This window comes from Carassius auratus, chromosome 27 (assembly GCF_003368295.1).
Source record: "Carassius auratus strain Wakin chromosome 27, ASM336829v1, whole genome shotgun sequence".
Taxonomy (NCBI): Eukaryota; Metazoa; Chordata; class Actinopteri; order Cypriniformes; family Cyprinidae; genus Carassius; species Carassius auratus.
The window spans coordinates 16,010,040-16,035,016 of NC_039269.1; the positions used below are offsets into that span (position 1 = coordinate 16,010,040).

A 24,977-nucleotide genomic window follows, 5' to 3' on the forward strand; every position below is an offset into this window, starting at 1 on the left:
AGACCGCTAATAAATTTCAAGCTATTCTAACAGAGCAGTGTTACACGTACATGTTTGCATAATAATGTAGCAACAGGAAAGCAGTGGCCACACAATACAAGAGGAACTTGAATGACAAATTTTGTCAGTTTACACAAACATTGTTGGCAAACTTTAACACATTTCAGCTTCTGATACAGGAAGGACAGCATGAAGAAAACTAGACAAGGCATTGCAAAATGACAGACAAAAATAATATAATGTAAAATAAGAATCAGATGCTGCTTTTGCGGGTTGCCTATACCACAGAAATGGTGGATTGAAACTTAAAACATCTCCCCCACTAACATGTGCTTGCAATTAACCCACAGACATGAAAGGCCATTTAAAATGGGATTGGATATATTGGTAAAACTCTCAGACAACAGCTGTAAATTACATTACATGCGGATATTATTGTATTTTATACATTTTAAAAGGGTTTTATTGTTCATTGATTTTCTACAGTCTCATATTTCTTACTTCCTGAAGTATACAGGCATCTACAGTACTCAACAGAATGGTTTTTAATGGCACAAACACTCATTTATTATTTATTAAACAAAAACATTGGTCAAAGATGGGAACTGACAAGCTGACCATTAAAGATTGAGATATACTGTGAAAGCTTCACTGTTAAATACATTAAATGAGAACTTTGTTTCGTCTTATAATCATTTTGTAATATTTACCAGATCCTAATCCTTTTTTTAAACTCTCTGCAAGGAGAGCTGATGGAGAGCTTATGTTAAAGCCGAACTAGCAAGTTAAATAATCAGCGGACAGATGGTGAGCCACAAAGCTCTTTGATTTCCGGAATTAAACTCCTCTGCAGTGCTGGAATAACTGTGACTCCTCAGCCTATGAGAGTGGCAGCTGTGGACATCTGCCCCAAAAAGGTGGGTGACAGAAGTATGCATTTAAGATAAAGGGGCTGTGGCAATGTCAATAATCAAACAATGAGAGGGAATCACTAGAGACCTTTATGGTCTCGTGGAAACTGTTGCCATAGTTGCCATTGGAGACTTCTCCATTGTAAAGGTCAAATTAACAAAGAGCAAAAGGCTGCAGAGAGGAGATTTCCAAAATGAAAGCCCATGAGATGGTCAGGCTTTTGCCTAGTAGTTATTGCAAATGCTCCAGCAAGAAGATGCTGCACTCACGTGGAAGATGTGCAATTGAGAGCGTAAAAATTCTGTTGTAATTGTTACATTGTAAGGTCTATGTAAAAAAAAAAAATTAAAAAAGGAAAAGGAGGAAGTGTACAAGATGATAAAACGTGGTGCACAAAGTAAACTTTTCTACATTTGTTTTCTGACATACTGTAAAAATATCAGATCACATTGTTAAAAACACAATACTGAATAACACACTACAGTTAAATTATAATCAAGTAGCTTACATATGCTTTAGTATGTACACATCCACCCTTACAATATTTTCATTAACAGAGAGATGGTTGAAAGGGTGGAGCATTTCAAACCTTGGCGCTACGTCGGACAATCATGAAAATTTAAATCAGCATACTCTAGTCTAAGCATTTGCAAATGTTTTCAGAGACTTAACAGTTATCCGTAACCTACTGCATTTCTTTAAAGCAAGTCTTGAGCTTGTACACTTAGGCGGCCTTTAATTTCTTTATTAAATTATCTGCAGGTACGGTTTCAAAAAAGTATGCTACAAGTAGACATTCAATGTAATTACGTACTGTTCTTTTTCATGAGAGTCGTGTGCCAAAAAACCAGACGTTCCCGCTTTGAAAGGACTGAAACAGCATGGTTTCTGCCCTTAACACCACAGAGCTCTAAAAGCCACACGCGACACAGATCAGCGTTTAATGCAGACAGAAGCACCAACTCACATCCTTCACTTCTACTAGCTCCACATCATACAGGCATTTAAAGTGCATGGTTTAAATAATGTTTTAATCTTCTTAATAGCTATGTTTAGTCAATACATTTAAAGAAATTAACTATAGGGTTTCCAGAGTTCTCAGTACGTGCACATAGCGTGAGACTGCTGCTATAAATCACCAATCTTTGACCACATCCTCTTCACTGCAAACCAAAGCCTCTTTCATGCATGCAAATCAGCATAAGGAGAGAAAACAGAAGCAGCGATGCTTTGCTAGTGTTTTCTGTTGTATTTATATCTTTTACCATGCTTTTGTATATACTTAACATTTGGAACATGTTAACAAGTTTTTGTTTAACTATTGCATCAGCACAATGGGAATAAAGCTATTGACTTCCTCCGAAAGTCATGTTAAATTACACACCTAGACATATTTACTTAATTTAAACTATGGCACACTTCTTATTAACCTGCTATATAGTGGACTTTGGTGTTAGACTGAAACAAGATGATTCAGAAAAACTAATTTAATGTGACAGTTTGCCATGAAAGCAAAAAGAGGTTTCTGAATATCTAAAGATTTATTAAGAATCAATCAATCATACACATTAGAAATCATATAAATTAGTATCATAAAATGTAAAACAAAAATATATACCTAAATACAAAAACACCACTGAAAAGGATATTTCAAAATCAGTTGGGACATGTTTGATCATACTACTGGACGAACTCAAACAGCTCTACCAAACTGATTCACAACGTTCAGTTGGTTACATGTAACCTTTAGCCTTCATACAAAAATCATCTAGTAGCTCGGGGCAAAATTAATGAATCCGCAGCAGGTTTTGTTCCTCTGACTTCAGGAATATCTTTAGTTGATGGGTCAGGACAGACACAGTACGGTTGCACCTCATCATGTTCCTGCAAGGAAAGCAAAAGTGTTCTTATTATCAATGTTGAAAACAGTTGGGTGCTTAATATTTTTGTCAGAACCATGAACAATAATAATACGTTTAGAAATCTTTGATAAATAAAAAGTAAAAAAAAAAATGTACCATTATAAATGTTTTTACTATTATTGTTTTTGATTAACTCAATGCATGTTTGCTGCATTAAAGTATTAAAAAAGACCTTATATCTTTGAACAGCAGTGTATTTTAAGATATGCTTCAACCATTTTGTCTATATAATGAAAGTCACTAGGGTCCAAAACAACATTGGACCTCACTGACTTTCGTTTTAAGAAAGAAAGAAATGATGACAGAATTGTCATTTTAGGGTGAACTCTCCTTTTAAGCATGAGCGATATTAAGTTAATAAACATTTTAATAAACAACAGATATTATACAAGTGCTTACATGCAGTTATGTTACTTGCCTGTTTTGTGGGTGCTGGTGTCACAGAGGGATTGCTGCTCTTGGAGCGCCAGAGTCTGGTTAACAAACCTCAGCATACCTGACAGAGAGTCTAAATCTGGTTCTTCTGGTTGCTCTTGGTCCAGCATGTATGTGAGAGGATTAAAGGACATGTCTGTAGTGGAGGTGGCCTCATGGGTGCTCAGACCCTGCCAGGTCTGGTCTGGGGAGGGGGGCAGCAGCATTGCAGCCTGTACACTGGCTTTCAAACTGTCTGAAAGCTCCACAGATGTGTCAGAGAAGGTGTTCTGCCAGGAGGAGATGCTGGAACGTGCTGAAGTGTTTTTGTGAGAGGGGGATGGGGAGCCGTGAAGAATAGAGTCTTTGAGAGGAGGAGAGGGGGGTGGAGGAGTGCTGGGTTTGTGACGAAGTGTGATGTTGTGTAGATCTGTGGCTCTTTCGAAGCTTGAGAGCTTGGCTTGAAGACGGGTGATCTCTGACTCCTAAGAAAACACAGTACAAGGAGTTAGAGAAAAAGATTATTAAAAATCATACATTAGCTTTGTTCCACAACCTAGTGAGATGTCTACCTAGACAGTTTATTTATTAATTTATATATGTAAAAAAAAAAAGGGTATACAGTTGGCTTTTAAGGCAAATGTATGCTTAGGATTCAAAGACTGATTATTGTTTACTGTACAGTACTCAGTCCATTTCTCCTGATGTGTTAAAATAGATCCTTTTTAAGTCTCAAAATGAGATTAAATTCTTCCATACTATTTTTCTACACGTTCGTGGTTCACACATCAAGACATAATGGTCATTTTGAATGTATTACTTTTATAGAAATATTTTGTTTGGCTGTTAAAATTTTTTTTTTTTTTTTAATATGGCCAATCAGCTTTAAGTAGTGTAGTGTTTGCATGAATGATTATTATATATGTTTTATTTTTTAAAGTTATATTTATGGGCTTTTATTTCTTTTTTTGATAGAACAGTAAAGGGCAGACAGGAAAGTATTGGGTGAAGAGACAGTGATGGGATCGGCAAAGAACCTTGAGACGGGAATCTAGGTCTGGTCGCCATGAGCACAGTTGCATTATATATTGACATACTAAACAAGGCTATTAATGATTATTATATTTTAATAAAAAAATAAATAAAATAATTTTCATAAATACGGTTTATTTTAACAAATATTATAATAGTAATTTCATTTTGTTAACTTCTTATTAAATAAGAAAAATAAAACAAAAATACATAATTATTAATAAATTATATTTTCAATTAAATGTATAATTATGTTATTATTATTATTATAAGAATGTATTACAAAATTGTTCTCAAATACTTATACATTTTATTTTACAAACAAACATTAAAATAGTAATATGCATCTTTTTAAATATTTATATTATTATTTTTATTATTACCGGTAGTCATTATAAATTACACAACTTTTGCTCATTACATGCAGCCCTACAAACAAGCACAGTGAAAACAAACAAAACTATTTACTATAGTACACTATTTAATAAAAATAATAATAGTAAAAAAAATTTGATTAGACTGTAATCCAAATTGTACAGCCATACTGCTGCTTGTACATGGCACTTTTCCTCACAGTATAACTCTAGAAATGAACCGTTTTATATGTAAAATATTGGACTTGTCATCAGTCCAAAATGATAGGATAGGTTCCAGCATCTATTGGGCAAGCAGTTTTGGAGAATGTATGGATGTTTGATGCAAACGTAATATGGAACTGTTGTATGTAGTGGTTTTGTAAGACACCATCCAGTGAGTCGTGCACCTTGATAAGCAGGGTCTCATTAGCATTCTGTAGGAGCTGTTCTTTGCTGTGAAGCTCAGCGTGTAGGCGAGCAGAGGTAGATCTAGCCTCTTCAAGCTGGTCTCGGGCCTGTTGCAGCCGCTGGCTCAGCTGCTCCTGAGAGTTACGCAAGCTGCTGGAAATCTGATCGGACACCTTCAGCAGCTGCCCACGCGTCTGCTGGAGAGCTGAAAGCTGGAAAGCAGAGAGAGAGGGTCAGACCCAGCAAACCAGCTCAACTGTCCCATGACAAATGTTCTGATTCTCCAAACCTCTCTGTGGTGCTCCTCTCTCTGCTGCTCAAGCTCCTGCTGCAGGGAAGTAATGGTGGCCTGGAGTCTGACCTCTGCCTGTGTAGAGTGCTTCTCCATCACAGACATCTCTTCTCGCAGCTTATGAACTTCTTTCTCCTACAGAAAAACAACAAACAGGTTAAGGACCATCAGCCCCTGAGGCATCTGAGAGATAGCTCATTAAAAGGTACCTTTCACTGATCTGCTCAACAATGTACTGACGTGCTACTAAGCCAAAAACTGATGTTACACCATACATGTTATCAAAGTTTAAATCGTAGGCGTGAGATAATGGAATTTTCTGTATAAATCTCTTCATTTTCTCATCAAGTCACACATCCAACTTCAGTGCACACCATACCCACAACACACACTGATAACTGCTAAATTCAGTTTATTAAAATAACTTGTTGTTACATGCAAACCAATAACCAGGCAATGCAAGAAACCTGTGTTTACAAACCCGTGTTTTAAATCACTTGTCTTGAGCTCTATTAGTGTTTGTGCATTATTCCATTGTTTATTCCAATTAATTGAAATCAGTTTAACGCACCACTGAAAACATTAGCTCATCAGACCTTAGCATGTTTTATATTGTTATAAGTATTCTTAATAGTATTCTCATAATTTTTTAATGGAAATGCTGAATGACCAGCAATGTATCATCGCATGTTTTAAGTTTGTACAACTACATCACTAAAGGAGAAGTCCTTTAGCTGTATGAGGATGTACTTTAGAACACAAACAATTTCTAAAGAAATGTTTTGATGAGTTTACATGACCACAAATTGGTTTAAGCATAATTGTTTTAAGAATGTGCATGTAAACAAGTTTAAAGCTGCAGACATTTCACCTTCTGAAGTGCCTGCTGGGTGACTTCATTCATCTGTCTATTTAGAGATTCACAGCGTGTATGTGCTTCCTGTAGCTCCTGCACAGTCTTCTGGAGCTGCTCACGATACACACGCAGCTGCTGGCCATGTTCAAGAGCATCCTGACACACGCACAGACACACAATATAGGTTGAGACTAAACAATGCAATTGAAAGGCTTAGTCTTTTTTTTTTAAACAATTTTCTGACCATACAGCAAGCATGCATACTTGCATAAGATTATGATGAGCTCTAAGACTGATAAAATTATTGTTTGTCAGAATGACATGGCACCCATGATAAAATGAAAAAAGGAAATAAGTCTAACAACGGCCTTTAAAGATAAGTGTTACACAACCTGTTGTGGACTAATTCCTGTATAGCAAGAGTTTATCGTTTTAACACTGTTATTTTCTGCTTGTATCGTAATTTCTTAATCAAATTTTCAGAGGGTTGCTCAGAGTTTTATTATGATTTTCAGGTGAAAATGGGCATGGATCTGGGTATGCTTTTGACAGGATTTGTGAGATTACTCACTTTACTTTCTTAAATACAGGGTTAAAACTTATACTCTCTCCGCAGTCCTCTCTATGGTTCAAACCTGTATAAAAACAGGGTTTGTTTTCTGCTGTAAAGTTGGCCATTTTAACATGGGGAGTCTATGCATCTAGCGGCCAGTCAATGAATTGCAGTTTTAGTCACTTCCGTATAGGCTTCACAAGAGAGCAGGAGGTTGTCATTTGGTTCAAATGTTTCATACCATCTCCAGGTCCTCCTTAACCTGAATCTGTGACTTCAGCATCTCCATCCTCTCCATCAAGAACTGCATCTGCCCAGAGAGCCACGAGACCTCATAAGTCAATTTGTCCATTAACAAACTATATATATACTAAGCATGGTCACTCTCAATGACTCACCTGCTGGTCCTTCTCTCGAAGCTCTTTCTGGCTCTTCTCCAGAGCTCCCTGTAAATACTCCACATTCTTCTCCATCTCCAGTTTATGCTCTTTAATGGCCACGTCCAGCTGTCCCAACTCAAGAGAGAACACAATGCTTTAGAAGAGTTGAGACATGGAGATAATGGAGATCTTGTTTATGTTTATGTGTGGTACCAGCTGCGCTCTCTGCTGTAGCTCCCCCTGCCTTTCTTTCAGAGCACTGTCCAGATCCAGCACCTCATGGTTCCTCTCCTCCAGCTCCCTCTGACTCTCTCTGTAAAACACATCCAATGAGAAAATCATTTATTCATTCAACCATTTATTTTGGTTTGCATTAGATTTTGAATAGATTTTAACAAGGCTAAAGATATGTGCAATTTAAAATACTTGTTTCCCATCCTATATGCAAAGAGAACTATAAACATAAAATAATTAGTTAAACCATCCTGTGTGGTTTGAATGGGTATTTATTTGATATAGTCAAATAGGCTGATGGGGAGACTGGACATTATATTGTCAACTGCATTTGATGCAGAAATGACACACTTGATTTTTAACTGGTGACCAGCTACGTCACAGTACGAAAACTACAGATCTTTATGTGCATGAGGTTTTGAATTTGTTCAGTGAGGTACATAACAAATAATTTAGCAAATCTGTTACAAACCAATATTAACAGATGCCACAATCCACTGCTAATGTTTTTAAATGTGACTGAGTATCCTTAGCTCTGTTTTGAGTCCAGTGTGCAACATGGGGAACATTGCATACTACAGTTCACAAACACATGATGAAAAAGAACACGAACGTAGAGAATCATATATGGTGCGAGTTGTGTGGATGTGTTCTATGATTATCACTTGTTGTCAAAAAGGTATATTTATGAAGAAATCTTTTGATTGTTGTAGTTGTGTAATGACCAGTAGTTGTGTAGCTGGGTAAATGTGGCACATTTCAACAAAATTAATCTTCATGCTGACAAATTCTGTTATGAAGCACTACAGTGGCTTGACTGAATATGTTTGAGGTGTGGTGAAATTGTGAATGTGCTTGTTTTGACCATGATTAGATCAAACTGACAACATTCTGAAGAATGGAACGATTGCTTGAGTTGTAGCCAGTACAGTACTTCTTATGAAGTCTCTGGGGCTTTTGATTGACAATGAGGAATATTGTTACACTTTAGAATAACTCTATAGTGTCATTTATTCCTGTGATAACAAAACTGAAGTTTTAGAAGCCATCACTCCAGGCTTCAGTGTCGCATGACCCTTCAGAAGTCATGCTGCTTAATATTTTCGTGAAAACTCTGAACATGTTTTTTCAGGATATTTTGATGAATAGACCGTTCAAAAGAACAACATTTATTTGAAATCGAAATCTTTTGTAACATTTAATGCATTTTTACTGTCATTTTTCAATTTAATGCATCGCTAAATAAAAGTGTTCAATTATTGAATTATTGACCCTAAACTTTTAAATGTAACTAAGTATATATAAAAACAAATTTTAATCTATTAATCCCATAGACTACTGTAACACATATATTTATCAATATTTGGACACTCACTGTACAAAGACTCAAGTTATATATTAAAAAAAGAAAAAAGAAATTGTACATTTAATCTAAATCAATTAATTTATCACATTATAATACATAACACATTACTAAAAGAAAAAACAATAAATATAAGTTATAATGGCTCATATTTATAATCAAAATAATAGATTTAGACAATTATTATATTAGAGCAGCATAATGTGGTTTGTATTTTCAAAGTGCATATACTATATTTATACATAAATATACCAAAAAACCTTTATGAAATGTCGGAAACTTGGGTTTAGGAAATAAAATGAAAATGGAATGACTTCACAGGTCTCTGCTAAGACATCCACCATTAATGTCCATCAAGAAGAACTAGAGAAAAACCAGGATGCAATATTTACAACAAAATATTTATCCTTTCTTGCATCCCATATAAAAATGGTTTTCTAAAAACACAAAATGTGTTTTTGGGGCCTTTACAGATCCATCATAATCTCTTTCAGTGGCATATAAACAACACAACGTCCTCAGCCAAACATGAGTGAGGATGTTAGAAACCTCAGTAATTCTGCATATCCCATGATGGAAGGACTGCTGTGGCTTCCCAGCAGTCAGAGCAAGGTGGTGGAGCAGCTCACCTGAGCTCAGCAGCTATTTTATCGATTGTTGCTTGCTGTTGGTCTGAAGTCAGCTGTGTCCTCTGCAGCAGGTCTCTGAGCTCCTGCAGGTGGTCCAGGGTATCTGCAAGCTCTCCGCGCACCTCCTGCAACTGTCCCTCCAGCAACTGAGCCCGCTGCAGTGAGTTCCTCCTGTCCATCTCACTGCGATGGAGCTTCTCTTCAAGGTCCACAACTGAGACGCATAGACAAAAAAACATAAGAATATTACTAAAATAAAAATGATTCATTGCATCTTCCTCAGAGTTGTAGCCTAGACTGGACTAGACTATGAGTGTCTCCTTGTGAAGTTCAAAACACATTCGAGTGAGATTTTCTTAAAATTAGGTTTGCAAACCCTAATGAGTGTCTGTTGATAATTCTTAAATTCTTAATTTTTAAGAGGCTTAGGTTTAAGTACAACTCAGACATTTATGCCCATTATAAATTTGTTGGTGGTCACTGGAGCTGCATACCAATTTCACTCTTCTTATCCAGCAGGCCTTTGGTCTCCTTGAGTGACTCCTCCATCTGATTAAGCTGAGAGGCTTTTGTGTTGCTGTCTCTCCTCAAACGCAGCAGCTCCAGCTCCATGTCTGACAGCTCCACTCGACACTTACTCATCTCTGAACTCAGCTGCCTGAAAAACACACAGCTTAACATTACTATCTTTTATTAATGTCCAGTTGTTGTATGGATGTGACTATAGGTAAAAGATAACTGACCTTAAAAGAAGTGACAGAAAATCAAGATATGAAAATCCTAGTATTTATGTGAACAGACACTATGTGAAGCACTTTCTTCCTCAGCTAAAATAATTTGCTGTTGCAGTATATATAGAGAAAAAGTTTAGCGGGAGTGGCTAGGGACACAAAGGCTTTGAAACTAAAAAACAGTCATAAGATCCTCTCAAGGGAAAGCCTCAGGCCAAGTCTCATAAAAAAGGTCAGTGTTCCAGCTAATGTAAACTGAAGCCAACAAACATTTTCTAGTAATTTCTTCAGTCATATGCTTTCACACTTGCATAAAAAACACTATGCTTGTATTATACATTTATTTTTTAGAAATTATATTTTATATTTTTGAAAATAGAATAGGGGCAATGGTCTGAAAATACATACTCCGTTTCTTTCTTAAATCGTTATCCAGACCTGGGCTGCGTTCCCCCATAGCATCGTAAACTTAAGTATGTCATAGATCCATTGAAACCACTGGAGCTATGATCAACTTAGGCTTACAATGCTTTTGGGAAACACAGCCCTGAAAAACACTCAAATCAAATTTCATACTTTTCCATGCTGCGTAGAAACCCATAAACCAGTTTTGGATTTCTATTTGCAGTGGTACACAAAAATGACTGCTAAAGAAATATTCCTTCAATACAAAAGGTAAATTAAGGAACTGAAATGCCAGGTGGTCTCACGTTATGGAGCCAGAGAGCTCTGCGGCCTGCCTCTCCTTCTTCTGCACCTCCTGAGTGGCCTCCTCCACCTCTCTCTCCCTTTTCCTCAGAGCCTGAGATAAGGCAGTGCGCTCCTTCTCCAAATCTTGCTCTAACTGGGACACCTGTGAGCGATCAGTAGATATAATCCCACTATCGTTAAAGATTAGTTTATTTTCTAAATGCAGTAAAGTCATTGCCTGTACATTAGCAACAGGGTGAATAATAGGATAATAAGTTGACATGCACTTGCTATTCTATAAGTATTAAAGGGTTAGTTCACCCAAATATAAAAAATTATGTCATTAATAACTCACCCTCATGTCGATCTTCGGAACACAGATTGAGATATTTTAGATTTCGTCAGAGAGCTTTCTGTCCCTCCATTGAAAGGAGTCCGATTTAAGAACCGAGAGGCTGATGATACTGCGCATGTGTTGTGTGATTCAGCGTGAAGCAGACTGACACACAACGCATCTGAACCAAACTGATTCTTTTGATGATTGATTCTGAACGGATTCTGTGCTAATGTTATGAGCGCGGGTAAATGAAAGGCTTCATTACTTCAAGCACAAAAGAACCTGTGAACCGTTTTCTTCAACTGGTTTATTTAATCGAACTGTCCGAAAGAACCACGGGTGATGTGAAAACCAATGCAACAGGATCTTGACTCGAGAACGAGTCAATCTTTTGTTCGGTATCTGGCTCGGCTCTCTGTTTATCTTCAGTTCTCTCTTCACAGCAGTTCAGTCAGTGTACTGTTTGAGTACATGAATTAATCCGGAATATTGGCTTATTTTAACTTAGAGGGAGTGTCAGCCACATTAAAAAAAGTTAACAGCTTAAGTAATTTGTGGATTAATGCGTATTGGAGACACAAACCATTTCAAATGATTCAGTTTGATTTGGTGAACTGGTTCAAAAAGATCCGGTTACATCAAGTGATTCATTCGTGATCCAGATATCACTACACTGCAGTGAGCGCACTAAGAACTGACCCGGAAGAGAAGACAATGCTGAACAAAGTCGTAGTTTTTGCTATTTTTGGACCAAAATGTATTTTCGATGCTTCAACAAATTCTAACTGATCATCTGATGTCTGATGGACTAATTTGATTATGTTTTTATTACCTTTCTGAACATGAACAGTAGACCGTACACACAATTTCAATGGAGGGACAGAAAGCTCTCGGACTAAATCTAAAATATCTTAAACTGTGTTCTGAAGATGAACGGAGGTCTCACTTGTTTGGAACGACATGAGGGTGAGTCATTAATGACATAATTTTAATATTTGGGTGAACTAACCCTTTAAATATCAGTAGAATGACTGAAAAATAAGTGTGATAGTTCATGTAGCTGCAAAGTTACTTCTTAAGCTTTTATAGAATGTGTAAAGTGGACAATCAAAATTACATTACTAAATATTCAATAGTGAAAAAGTTATTGTATTAAAAATATATATATTATAGATATAGATTATTTGGAGTAACCAATAAATATTTTAAAACGAAACCAGAAACATGCTTTAATAAAGTAAATGGGGTCAACTCCCTTTGGAGGTTCAGTACAAAGGTTTTTTTTTACTGGATAAAAGCTTGTTTTATGCTGGAGCAGAACAACCCTTAGGCACAACTATACATATCTTCAAAATAATGAATGACTCTTTTATATATTGATCAGGTATTAACAAGGATGACATTTAAAAATTATACTAATCAGGATAATGATACTGAATATGCAAAAATTATCAGACCGGAATGATATATGATACAGAGTTTGATCAGTTACTCAGATCAGAATTGATTCTATAGTTTTCTTATAATAAAAAGTGCCTGCTTGCCAGAATATATGCAATTGATTTTAGTTTTTCAGTTTTTTGTTTTTACGTGAAGCCTAACAATGTAACCTAAATGTGTTTTTTTGATAGTGATATAAGGTGAGCTTTAGGATATTACACACAATGATCATATAGCTTAATTTTGCATGAAGCAAGCATACCCAGACATGTGGATAGTCATGGGTCTTGTACAAATTTAAAAAAAGAAAGCGGTAGCACAGACCACAGCATGTACCTGACCCATTTAAATTCTACACAGAATGCTGAATTTAAAGCTCATTCAACATTGATGAGTAGACTAGTTTATCTAGATTAAAAACACATCTCTTTCGCCAAGCATTCGAATAATGTATCTTTTTAATTGTGAGTGTAGTTGCATCTGTTCAAAGTTGCATTTTTATTCATTAGCTTGGGTTAAACTAATTTTACTTTGTTGGATCAGCAGCTATGCTAATGATGTCTGTATTTTGTTTCTATGTTTCGCCACGGGATTTACATCCCGTGGTAACTAGGATTTACACAAGCTCCAGTCTGGATCCAGAACACCTGAGAAGAGATGATGCTGACCCTCAGAGGACCTCAGATGATGCTAACCTTGAATCAACAAACAGAACTAACAATTATTGCTAAATGTGTGACTGAATCATATAATAACTTAATTAATAATATTGATAGTTCATCGTCTAGCTGACTACGTCTTGTATTATTATTATTATTTTTATTTTTTCTAAAATCCTGTCAAATGTGCACAAACTACTAGCTACTACTAAATATTGTAGAAACATAATTTTCTGTAAAGTTGCTTTGTAACGATTTATTTTGTAAAAAGCGCTATACAAATAAACTTGAATTGAATTGAATTGAATTGAACTAGTTAATGCTGGGGCCAGAATAACCATTACTAAAAATTACTAACCATTACTGCAATAGCAATTTCACATTAAATCTAAAAATCTAAAGGGAGATCTAAACGAGAGCGACAAACACAGGTCTATGCAGAAATCTAATGATTAAGATGCTCCACAGAAAAACCAGACTAAGTCTTTGCATTGCCTTCCTTTTGATACCCACATTATGAAAGTGTGGATGAACTTTATTTTTAATGAAGTTCCAGAATGCATCAGTAAGAACTTGGTCCTTTGTTCACTTCATTTTACAGTGGATTAGAATACACACAAAGCACAATTCAACCAGGACTTTCAGAAAGATTGAAACTAAAAGACGATGATGTGCCGACTATATTGGATTCTACAGTAATGTCGCACCACACAAGTGTGTGTAGCTGTGGTCACTATTGCTTTGCCTGTTATTACAGATCATTTGATATGTACTGTATATATGTAGTATTGATTATTATAGAGTATTTATGTGTTTTTAACCTAAATGACAGCAGCGTCTATCTATGAAAGATGTAATGTATCAAAATTCACTAATATTTCCTGGTTTTCCAGAGCCACGGGAACCCAGCTGTGTGTACCTGGCTCTGCAGCTGACTCTGGCTTTCCTCCAGCTGTGCGATGCGTAATGTGCTCTCCTGCAACATGGTGTGCTGGTTCTGGATAGAGTGCTGAAGCTGCAGGTTCTCCTCACTGGAGCTCTGATAAGCCATGCATTTCCTCTTCAGCTCTTCCTGCAGCTGTGACAGCTGATAAAAATGCTACAATGAGTGATACATTAGCCAAAAGGAGCTTCTAACTGTCATTCAACTAATGTTCCCCCAGGAAGAGGAAGTGACTGACCTCACTGTTCTTCAGCTCCAGTTGTCTATCATGTTGTTTCTTTACCTCCTCCATCTGCTGGAGGTAATGACTCCGCTCCTCTTTAAAGGAGGACAGTTCAGTCTGCAGGTTCCTAACCTAGAAAGAAACAAAACAGAAATGACAACCTAACCAATTCAATTATGGGGCAATAGATCTCATGAGTTTTGGTTCTATATCTCAACAGCTGCATAATAATCAGCGTATGCACTTGTTGGCTAGAAAATACTTTCTGTTTTGAGGACTGAATGATGGTTAGGTCATTTTAAATATCAACACTGACAGGTTCTGTCAATAAAAATGTGGCTTTGTAATGTTACAGCAGAAATAAGGAAATACATTTGAATATCGTTTTGTAAAATGGGGGGGTTTGAGACAAAAAGGATGAGAACCACTGCTTTAGAAAAAGCAATACAATACCATACTCCTGTTCTGTTCACAGTGCTGAGTAGACAACAAAGTAAAAAACAGTTAGTCAGTCTCACCACTGAAGCAGAGTCAGCAGCTTGCTCTTCAACATTTCTAAGTGCCTCTTCACTGCATTTAGATTTTGCCTCAAAATCCTGTCCAAGGAATTAAGACATATTCAGAGAGAGATTTACACAAACCCACAACATTCACAGTTAATGCCTCTCAGTGCAGTCCAGAAGTCTGAGTAAAGTAAAAAATTTAATGAATTTAATAATTAAATTCCCGTGGCTCATTGGTAGAGCATTGCATTAGCAGTGCAAAAGGTCATGGGTTCAATTCCCAGGGAACACATACTGAAAAAAAAAAAAGTCGCTTTGGATAAAAGTGTCTGCTAAAGGCATTAAATGTAAATGTAATAAAAATTCGTTTTTTTTTTTTCATTACAAACTAATTTAAAGTGCTTCAAGGGAGATCATGTCTACACATGATCAAGATCACAAATTTAATTTGATTACTGACAAATCAGTAGTCAAATTCCCTCTTAATTTAAAGGTAGGGTGGGCCAGTGGTTTTCAAACCCTGGGTTGGGAATGAAAAATGAAACTTTTATAATGAAACAAACAAACAACAAAAAGAAAGTACTCTGCAGCCGCCTCACAGCAGACTCCACTGCATATTTGTGTTCACGCACTAGAGAGCATCAAATATTTATATTTAAGTGTTTTTGTATCATTGAACATTTTAGCCAATCAAAGACATATCTGTTGATTTGTGGAACACAATGGCCAATCAGAAGTGTTTCAGTTCCACATATCGCTCAAAACAATGGAGTTTTTTGGTTTAGTCCAGACTCTGGAGTTCTGCAAGCTTGCAAATCCCCTCATTAAAACGTTGTATATCTCTTTATTTTTGGAAAATGTTAGAATTTGACATCTGTTCTGTAAAGGAATCTTTTTATTTTCCCATTCTGGCTTGGCCTGCTAGTACAATAGTCACGCCTCAAACCCTTGCTATTGGCTGAACAAAGGTAGGCAAATAAGGCACATAGAACAACATATCAATGCATTCGGAACAATTCAAATTGAGATTTTTAATGTATTCTCAGAATATGGAAACCCACTGTATTCATGGAATGAGTATGCAGCGAGATCTGACCTCAGTGAGCTTATCTACAACAGCCTGTAGAAGATCAGCTCTCTGCTGTGACTGCTGCTTCTCTGTGTGAAGATCAGTCATATTTTCTTCTAGTTCCTCAAGTTCAGTCTGTTTCTGAGCCAGAGACAACTGTAGCTGAAACACACACACACGGTTTTAACTTTTTTTTTTTTTTTTTTTTACAAGTTCAATAAAATTACAACTGCACAATAGCATACATACCACCTCAATTCTGTCCTCCATTTCTTTGCATTTGTGTGACTGTGTCGTTTTGACTTTCTCTATAGTCTGCTGATACTCCCTCTGTTTCTTGTTCAAGACCGACTGGTAGTGCTGAATACTGCTGGCCTTTTCCTAATGTAACACAGAAACGGAGTATAGATTTGCTGTTTTATCTTGAAATCATTACTTGCTTTGTATGTATACGTTACCAGAAGGTCTTGTTCAAGCTGGCTGGTCTTCATTACAGCCTGTGAATAAGCAGCACTCTTCTCCTGCAGCTGTTTCTCCAGGACAGTCACACGCAAACTCTTCTTTTTTAGCTTATAAACAGAACATTGCTCAGTTAGATTAATACACTTCTAGAAAATTCAAAACAATAAATTACTGAATTTGGCATAAAATCAAGTTGTGTTCACATTTTGATTTCATGGAGACTTTTAACATACTCGTCCCAAACATTTGAACGGTAGTACATGCCATTGCATATGTTTAATTGGTTAATATTTAATGAATAATGAAATACTTTCTGCACTGGTAGTTGAATTTCACTTCTAAAGTAGTACATACAGTCAAATGTTAAAAAAACAGATTACAGATTACATTACATAATTTTTTATTATAAATGAATTACAAGACTTTATTATATTATCAAGCAGAAGTTTCCAAAAGGAGTGCCTAAACATACAAACAAACGTTTTTTTCACTGCTTCAAGTTCAAACATGCAGCCAGCAAAGACAATTAAATTAAAAAAAATGTCATGGTACCCCACAAAACTACAGTGACACTGTTCTGGTACAGGAAACACTGATTTGAAGGGTCACAAACCTCTTTCTCTAAGGAGGTGGCCTGTGTAGCCTTGTCCAGTAGCTGGTTGTGGACCTGCCGGTAGTGAGAGGATCTCTCTGTGATGGAGGTCTGCAGTGAGGAAATCTCCTCCTGGGCTCTAGTCAGTCTCTCTTGTAGGCCCTGTGCGGCACTGGCATGCCGGGTCTTCTCCCTCTCAACCGTCTGAAGCACCGCCAACAGTTTCTGATAACGTTCACCTATATGAACAGGGGGAAAGATTAAAGTAACAATATAGCCGTGTTTCCACCGCAGGAACTTTACCCAGGAACTAGGGACTTTGGCCTGGTACTTGGTGTGTTTCCACCGCAGGAACCAGGAACTAAATAAAGTTCTGGGTAAAATAATGCCTGGTTGAGTTCACGCAGAACTTTATTTTAAAGTTCTGGGTAAAATAATGCCTGGTTGAGTTCACGCAGCACTGGTTGAGTTCAACCACCATTTATTCGGATCAACATTTTCAAAATATTACTGTTATTGTGTCATGAAATGTAATTTTAAAAGTATTTCAGGCGAGAATGTAGTTGTTTAAAACTCAAATCTATGTTTTATTTATAAAGACAGCGCCTATTTAAAAATGCGTTCCGCCGATCTTGTAAACGGTGAGCTCCACTCGATCAGCGGGAGCTCAGTGATCATCTATCTGCCAAGAAGCAGTCTCACCTCGGATAGACCTTCTGATATGTGCCGCTGGCTCTGGTGCCTCTTTAGTGGTTAAACACAAAATATAATTCAGCTGCGGGGTAAATCTAACAGGTTTTCTTTGGTCTGTATTCAATTTATCTATATGTCAAAATGAAAATAAAAAAGGCAAATTTATATAATATTTAGTTTAATTGTAATGGCTGCATATACACATATCCCTGAACTAAGTACATTTCTGCAGCTGTTATTATGCTTAATTGAAAACCAAAGGAGGCAGTGGTATTTGATATCCTATTTCGTTTTATTGTAAAGAGGAAAATTACAGGATTCGCCTCGTTGCGGACATCACACTCCCGAGACGAATGCACAAAGTCTGAACTAACTACGAAAGTATAGTGAAGTGAAAGTGAAGTGACATTCAGCCAAGTATGGTGACCCATACTCAGAATTTGTGCTCTGCATTTAACCCATCCGAAATGCACACACAGAGCAGTGAACACACACACACACACTGTGAGCACACACCCGGAGCAGTGGGCAGCCATTTATGCTGCGGCTACCCGGGGAGCAGTTGGGGGTTCGATGCCTTGCTCAAGGGCACCTAAGTCATGGTATTGAAGGTGGAGAGAGAGCTGTTCATGCACTCCCCCCATCCACAATTCCGTCTGGCCCGAGACTAGAACTCACAACCCCTTGAATGGGAGTCCAACCCTCTAACGCGGAAACGCGGCATATGTCCAGTAAAATAATACAAAATACACAAAAATGCATGAATAAATGAAAGTGGACAGTCTTGGGAAGGCAGCAGTACCCTATGCTGACAGTTATATGCTCACCAGGTTTGTGTTTGAGAAATTCAGTGGTGCTTGTGTAAGACAAGTCAGGCAGCAAACAAGGGTTCACACACAGTGCCCCCTCTCGATTCTGAAACACAAGTCATTCCACAATCATGAAGAGAACTGTTTTTGCAAATAAAACAAAAATCAGTGAAGTCAAATTATGTTTTAGACTCCATAACTTTCAATGACTGAAATTATAACCAATATCTTGTTTTTGATTCACAGAATAAAACAGTCATACAGTTTTGAGACTTCATGAGGGTAAGTAAAGGCCAGTTCACACCAAGAATTATAACTATAACAATATAGTTATGACAACGCAGAAAAGAGCAGAAGAGAGTGTACGCCACATCTACAACCATAAAAACACAGAGGACTGGTGGAATCACATTCAGAATGATTTTTTTCAGCTGATCATTGACAGCCATTCAGAATCCATTCTGCTTTAAAGTGCTCAAGCATAGTGACATATAACACTATCATCAGTTGGTGTAGACACTAATATATCTATCACTACAGTTATCGTTCTTGGTGTAAACATGCCTTAAATGAGGACAGAACTTTCATTTTTAGGTGAATTATCCCTTTAAACATGCAAAATGTAATTACTTTCATGTAGGGTGTGTGTGTGTGTGTTTAATGAGCACCTCTCTCAGATGTAGCAAGTCCAATATGCTCTCTAGGCTGGTCAGCTCGGCTCTGTCCTGTTCTTTCTCTCTGTGGGCATGAGCGACCCTCTGCTCCTGACATGCCGTGAGGAGCCGCAGGTCCTCGTTCTCTTTCCTCAGCCCTGCCATCTGCTGCAGCTGAGCCTCTTTCTCTGCTAGCTCCCTCTGTAGCTGTTTCAGCTGATCTGAGAGCTGCTGAACCTGAGACTGCAGCTGCACATGCTCAGTGGACAGAGACTCAGAGCGGCTGTGAACCTCCTTCAGCTCACTGATCAGAAAACAGAAAGAGCAGTAACTAGCATGAGCAGTTTACCTTTTCCAAACAATACCTTATCCAACTGGTCAAATAATCAGTTTGTTTACTGATTAACATATTAGATAAAATGCGTATTAGTTGCGATGACATCAATGGAATTTTAATTTTCACTTGCACAGTGCCCCCTCAAATTTCGGAGATAATTGGATATAAAATGCAGCTTCCAAAGAACAAAAAAAAAAAAAAAAAGCCAAATAATATTTTTTTATATTTGATACGATCACACCAGTGTGATTAGATCGTTCAGTACGTCACGGCATCAGCTGCTTAATTCAAAAGTGTTCGCTGGCTGGCGCTGAGCCAGAGACAGACGTGTTTGTACAGCGCTGCAAGATAGCCAATCACACATGACTCTGTAGAGCTTATGAATGCAATGGCCAATCAGAGATGTTCATATGTGCCATCGCTGAAACACGTTGCTTTGCTCACATCTGAAACAACAAAGTCAAGTCACCTTTATTTATATAGTGCTTTAAACAAAATACATTGCATCAATGCAACTGAACAACATTCATTACGAAAACAGTGTGTCAATAATGCAAAATGACATTTAAAGGCAGTTCATCATTGAATTTAGTGATGTCATCTCAGTTCAGTTTAAATAGTGTCTGTGCAATCCAAAGTGCAGATGTGCGTACGAATGTAAGGTATTCATTTCACAGTGTAAACAGCCTTAGTGATTTTAATGGGAGTTTTTGAGAGTGCCTGAACTCTGGATAGAGTGAATGGAAATATTCTGTGATAATGTAAATGTTCTTAAATGTCCTAAATGTGTTCTAGTTAGTAACTTACAATATTGCTATTAAATTCACATTAAATACAAAGTCAGTCAAATTAAAAAATATTTTATGGCATGCCAACCATATCTGGTACTTAAGTAAAAAGTCAGGGTTTTATGTGTAGTTAATAGATTACACTATTAGTCTACTTTGCCCATCACCATTTACTTATTAATTAACAATCTATGAAGGTGCAAAACGTGTTTACTTTCATATATTTGAGAATCAAGATATTTCCTGATACAGTTAGTACGTTTGGAATTGTTTTGAATAAAAATGAAAAATAAATAAAACATAAGCCTATAGGAATATCAGTTATACAGTGTTATCATGGCTGCTGTGTCACATGAAAAGCATGATCCCCCCACCCCCACTCGCACATGCCCCCTCAAAAATCATAAGTGCTTGACACCCCTGTCAGCACCCCAAAGTTAGTACAAAACAAGATCTGGATTTCATTCAGCAAATATGATGCAGAGTGGTATTATGATTTGTTTGTATTCACTTTCCCTTTTAAATCTACTATACATAATTGTGACTTCATTTCATTATTAAGAATTGCATAATCATTAAAATACCGAAATAATGATCTAAGTAGTTTGGGTCAGTGTTGTGAAATAACTTAACATATAATATACATTAGTTACCATTCAAAAGTTTAGGGCCCTAAGAGTTTTGTTCAGCAAAGACACATTAAATTGTTAAAAAGTGACAGTAAAGACATTTCTAATGTTATAAAAAAATTTTGTTTCAGAAAGATGTTTAAATATACACTTTCTATGCATCAAATAATATAAAAAAGTCTACTATTACTGGTATTTTGACATTATATTAACTATCATTGATGAATGATCTTCACATCTCCACAACATAAATCAGCATATAATTTATATCAGTATATAACATGGTCTCTTACCAGATGTTGTGACGTAGACCATCCTTCTCTCTCTCCAGCTCAGCACACTTCCTCTCTAGCTCCTCTCTCTCCCTGTCACACTCCATCAGGCTGACTTTCAGCTGGCCCTCATTCGCCAACACCTTCAGCAAATACAGGATATGCATGATACATACAGCAGCAAAAGAAGTCATTACTGAATGATTTCTATGTCAGTTTAAGATTCCTACGTTATATTACCTTCCTGAGTTTTTCAGAAACATCCTCTTTGTATTCTTTAAAGGTCACTGTGAGCTTCTCTGCATTTCGAAGTGCTTGGTTTCTTTGCTGCTCAGCACTTAGAAGGAAACATTTTTCAGGAATTTAAGTTGTGTGCTTTCAGGAATTACAAAAAGACTTCTTATAAATGTGAGATAGTTCCAGCTTTAAGTGATTACTGTTCCCAGGATGAATTAGTCTAATGTTTTCATTAATGTATTTTATCTTGTACCGTTTTCCCAGTCGTGTTCTTTCAGCTAACTCCGCTTTAACAACTCTCAGCTCATCTCTGAGCTTCTCCACCAGCCGGTTACTCTGCATCACTGTCTGTTCACTTTCTTCCAACTTCTGCTCTGCAGCCCTGAAGTAACAAGAACATGCTGCTCCAGATATGTGCCACAAAAGAATCAGATTTTTCAAGGAGGATGTAAGTGATATAGAAGATGAACCTACTCTAAAGCTTTGGTCTGGGTTTCTAGTTCTGCCTCAAGACCCAGAATCTGCTCATTCATGTGAGACACACTGGAGGTCCTGGCTCCCAAAGTGGATCCCAGCAGACGCATCTATACAAACAAACATCAAATAACAATATAACCAGAGAGATTTCAATATTCATTTGATGGCAACTTTAATGTTTCAGAGTGTTTTAAAAGATGTTGCTAAGCTGTTTGTATGGTGTTAAAAATTGTACGTAATGTATGTAAATTGTATATGAAATCTACTTCATAACTCATGAATGTGCCAAGGACTGCTTGGGTGGATGTTCAGATTTAATTTTTTAGTAAACAAAAATTTTAACTACTGCCTGTTTCCAACACAGAATAAACATATGGCTTCAGAAGACTGGGAATACAGAGTCCAAATTGTATGGATTACGTCTATAATACTTTTATATTTATAGTTAAATTGCAGTTTCAAAGAACCAGTCCTCATTCACTTTCATTTTTAAGGAACACTGGCCAGGATATTCTCCTTTTGTGATCTATAGAGTAACAATGTATCTCTTATGCAAACTATAAACAATGTAATAGTGATGCTTGATTTATTAAACACCACTAATTAAAACAAATGATGTTCAATTAGTACAACATGATATCAACACATTGTAAAAATAAACACAATAAACACAAGTAATCACAAGGTTGGGGTCAGTAAGAAATGCTGTAAGAATTTGGAGTCAGTAAGAAAAAAACATTTATTCAGCGTGAAAGATTCCTTTTTTTTAAGTGTCAGTACACAAATTTATAATGTTACAAAAGATTTTTATTTTAAATAAATCCTGTATAAAATGTATGAGGGTTAAATTATATACATACTATATAGAATATATAATATTAATTTTAAAAATAAGCAGTGCAATTTTTTTTTCCAATATTTATAAAAAGAAATGTTTCCTACCACAATGATTTCTGATGGATCATGACACTGAAGAAATAATAAATTACGCTTATTTTAAAATATATTAAAATGGTTCTTTTAAATTGTAATAATATTTCACAATATTAAAAAAACTAACCTTCCCCAAGTTTATGAACAGAAGCATACCTCTTAAATAACTCAGCAGGAACCCAACACACATCATAGCCAGTAGCTATGTGAATAGCATTACCTTGGACTTTGAGCTGACTAACTCAAGCTGAGAAGCTTCTATGTCACTGATGAGCTGCCTGTTCTCCATGGCCAGAGAAGTGTTTTCCTGCCTGATGGTGTTAAGCTTCCTCCGGAGTACAGACATCTCGGTCTCCATGTCTCTATCTGACTACAAATGAACACAAAAAACACAGCTCAAATAACGCAAAAACCTTTCAAATCAGTGGGTTTTGGGGGTCTATTTTTTCAGCAACACTTTAGTTAATTTATTTGCTATATCTTTACAGCATCTTACCCTGCAGTCACTAATGGATACACATGCACACGGCCTCTGCTCAGGGTGTGAATATGCTCCTCTTGGTTGACCAGGATCAGGACTCTGAAGGTCTTCTAAAGTAAGACGACCTGGGAATCCGTCCACAGCACTACTGTTATTATCCTCACCAGTGATATCATTTCCTGATTGACTGAAATGAGTGCCAGAAAATATTTTTTTTTTCAATTATGAAATGCAAATAATACAAGAAATGCCATAATGCTTAGCTACTGTATAATATCACAGTAATTATTTACAAAAATGACCAAAACAAACAACATTTAAAATTACATGGGTCAAAGAGCCATTTCTAATAAAACCTAAGGGACACAAAACTGCATCTTGAATCATATCTGAAGGAACTATCATCAAGTAAAACCAACAATGCATTTCAGCAATCCTCAACTAAAGTTGTTCTAAAATGCCTAACCTCAGTTGTTCCCCCAGTGACTGCAGGTTTTTCTCTGTTAATCGCAGCTGATTTCTCAAGGAAACAACATCGTCTACCAGCCCCTTGTTGTCTTTGAACATTAGTGATTGTTATGAAGAGCCCTGCAAATAAAGATTATCTTCGTTAATTAGAGTTGGCTAAAAACTACCATTAAACTCACACCATAGTTCTTGCTTTAAATACTTTCTTATTTTAATTTAACGTTACAGCTTTGTCTATTGATGGTTATGAGTAATGAGTTATCATACCTAACATTACCTTACACTCAAGTGATTTGGCTTCATTTCATGTATTCAACAGGTTGTCAAGGAACAAACGTCAACTCTATCACAATTGTTTAGCTCTCCGCTGCTTTTCGGTGGGTAATTGACGAGATATTTCTATACTGGTGAATATCTGCTCATCAGCATATTCAAAACTGCAGTTTTGTGCAGAAAACGCCTGTTTTGTTGTTTTCAGTTAGCCTAGCATTCACTGCATTGAGATCTAAACAAAACGCGCTGCCGTCGTCGCTTCAGTTGATTGGCTGAGACGAAAAACCGTCCTCAACAGTCGTGACGTAATACTGAGGCGCCAGGGGCGCGAATGACAGCGCGATTATTACAGCGCTAAAGTTTAACTGTTTTATGTTTTCGTTATATTTTTATTTACATTGTACTGTATGATGGTTAAAATAGCTGTTACTGCTTTGTTTATCTGTTACTATCTGTATCTTAAATTAAGGGAATCATTTTGGGCTGTTAATCCCTGTTCGCTTGATACACCCATCTTCAAGGTATTTACTGTAGAAAAATAAACTAGCAGGGCCATAGAATGATGTTAATTGCGTGCTATGGTAATACAGAAATATGCACTCTGTTAGGGAATAACTATTTACATGTAACGGCATTCCATAATTAAACTTCAATATAAATGTAACTTAAAAAGTGTGTAATTAAATTAAAGTTACTTATCACAATATGAACGATTACAAAGTGTGCATGTGCTTTATTATTTTTGACGTTTTTTTCTACCAAGGCATTGTTAGATGCAAATGTTTCCTGTCAAAGCTATGCAAAGATTTGATTTGACTTTGTGATGGCTGTTTTAAAATTTAATTATTATAATCTTGAAGGGACAGAGGATTTCTCTCTTTAGTAATTGGTGTTAACTATAATATTAAGGTCAACCCTGCCTGGCTT

At 36.6% G+C, this 24,977-nt stretch overlaps 1 protein-coding gene across 4 annotated transcripts; it reads right to left on the minus strand.

Moving 5' to 3' along the window:
- Positions 1-675: 675 nt before the first annotated feature.
- Positions 676-24,336, minus strand: ccdc18 (coiled-coil domain containing 18). 4 transcript variants are annotated; one of them, XM_026206152.1, is made up of 28 exons: positions 24,060-24,336; positions 23,776-23,897; positions 23,325-23,496; positions 23,049-23,198; positions 21,893-22,002; positions 21,672-21,800; positions 21,422-21,518; positions 21,203-21,324; positions 19,171-19,459; positions 18,521-18,608; positions 17,022-17,239; positions 16,405-16,515; positions 16,196-16,327; positions 15,974-16,108; positions 14,893-14,970; positions 14,390-14,506; positions 14,128-14,295; positions 10,793-10,935; positions 9,846-10,009; positions 9,352-9,565; positions 7,339-7,438; positions 7,144-7,260; positions 6,987-7,055; positions 6,208-6,348; positions 5,334-5,471; positions 5,044-5,256; positions 3,253-3,733; positions 676-2,796 (listed from the first exon to the last, which is right to left on the minus strand). In XM_026206152.1, the coding sequence occupies exons 2-28, from the start codon at positions 23,874-23,876 to the stop codon at positions 2,789-2,791; spliced, it is 4,005 nt and encodes a 1,334-aa protein (XP_026061937.1). In that variant the 5' UTR covers positions 23,877-23,897; positions 24,060-24,336; the 3' UTR covers positions 676-2,788. The 4 variants fall into 4 exon arrangements, with proteins under 4 accessions (XP_026061937.1, XP_026061936.1, XP_026061935.1 ...); XM_026206151.1 differs by having other exon boundaries at positions 24,055-24,336; XM_026206150.1 differs by having other exon boundaries at positions 24,045-24,336.
- Positions 24,337-24,977: the final 641 nt, after the last annotated feature.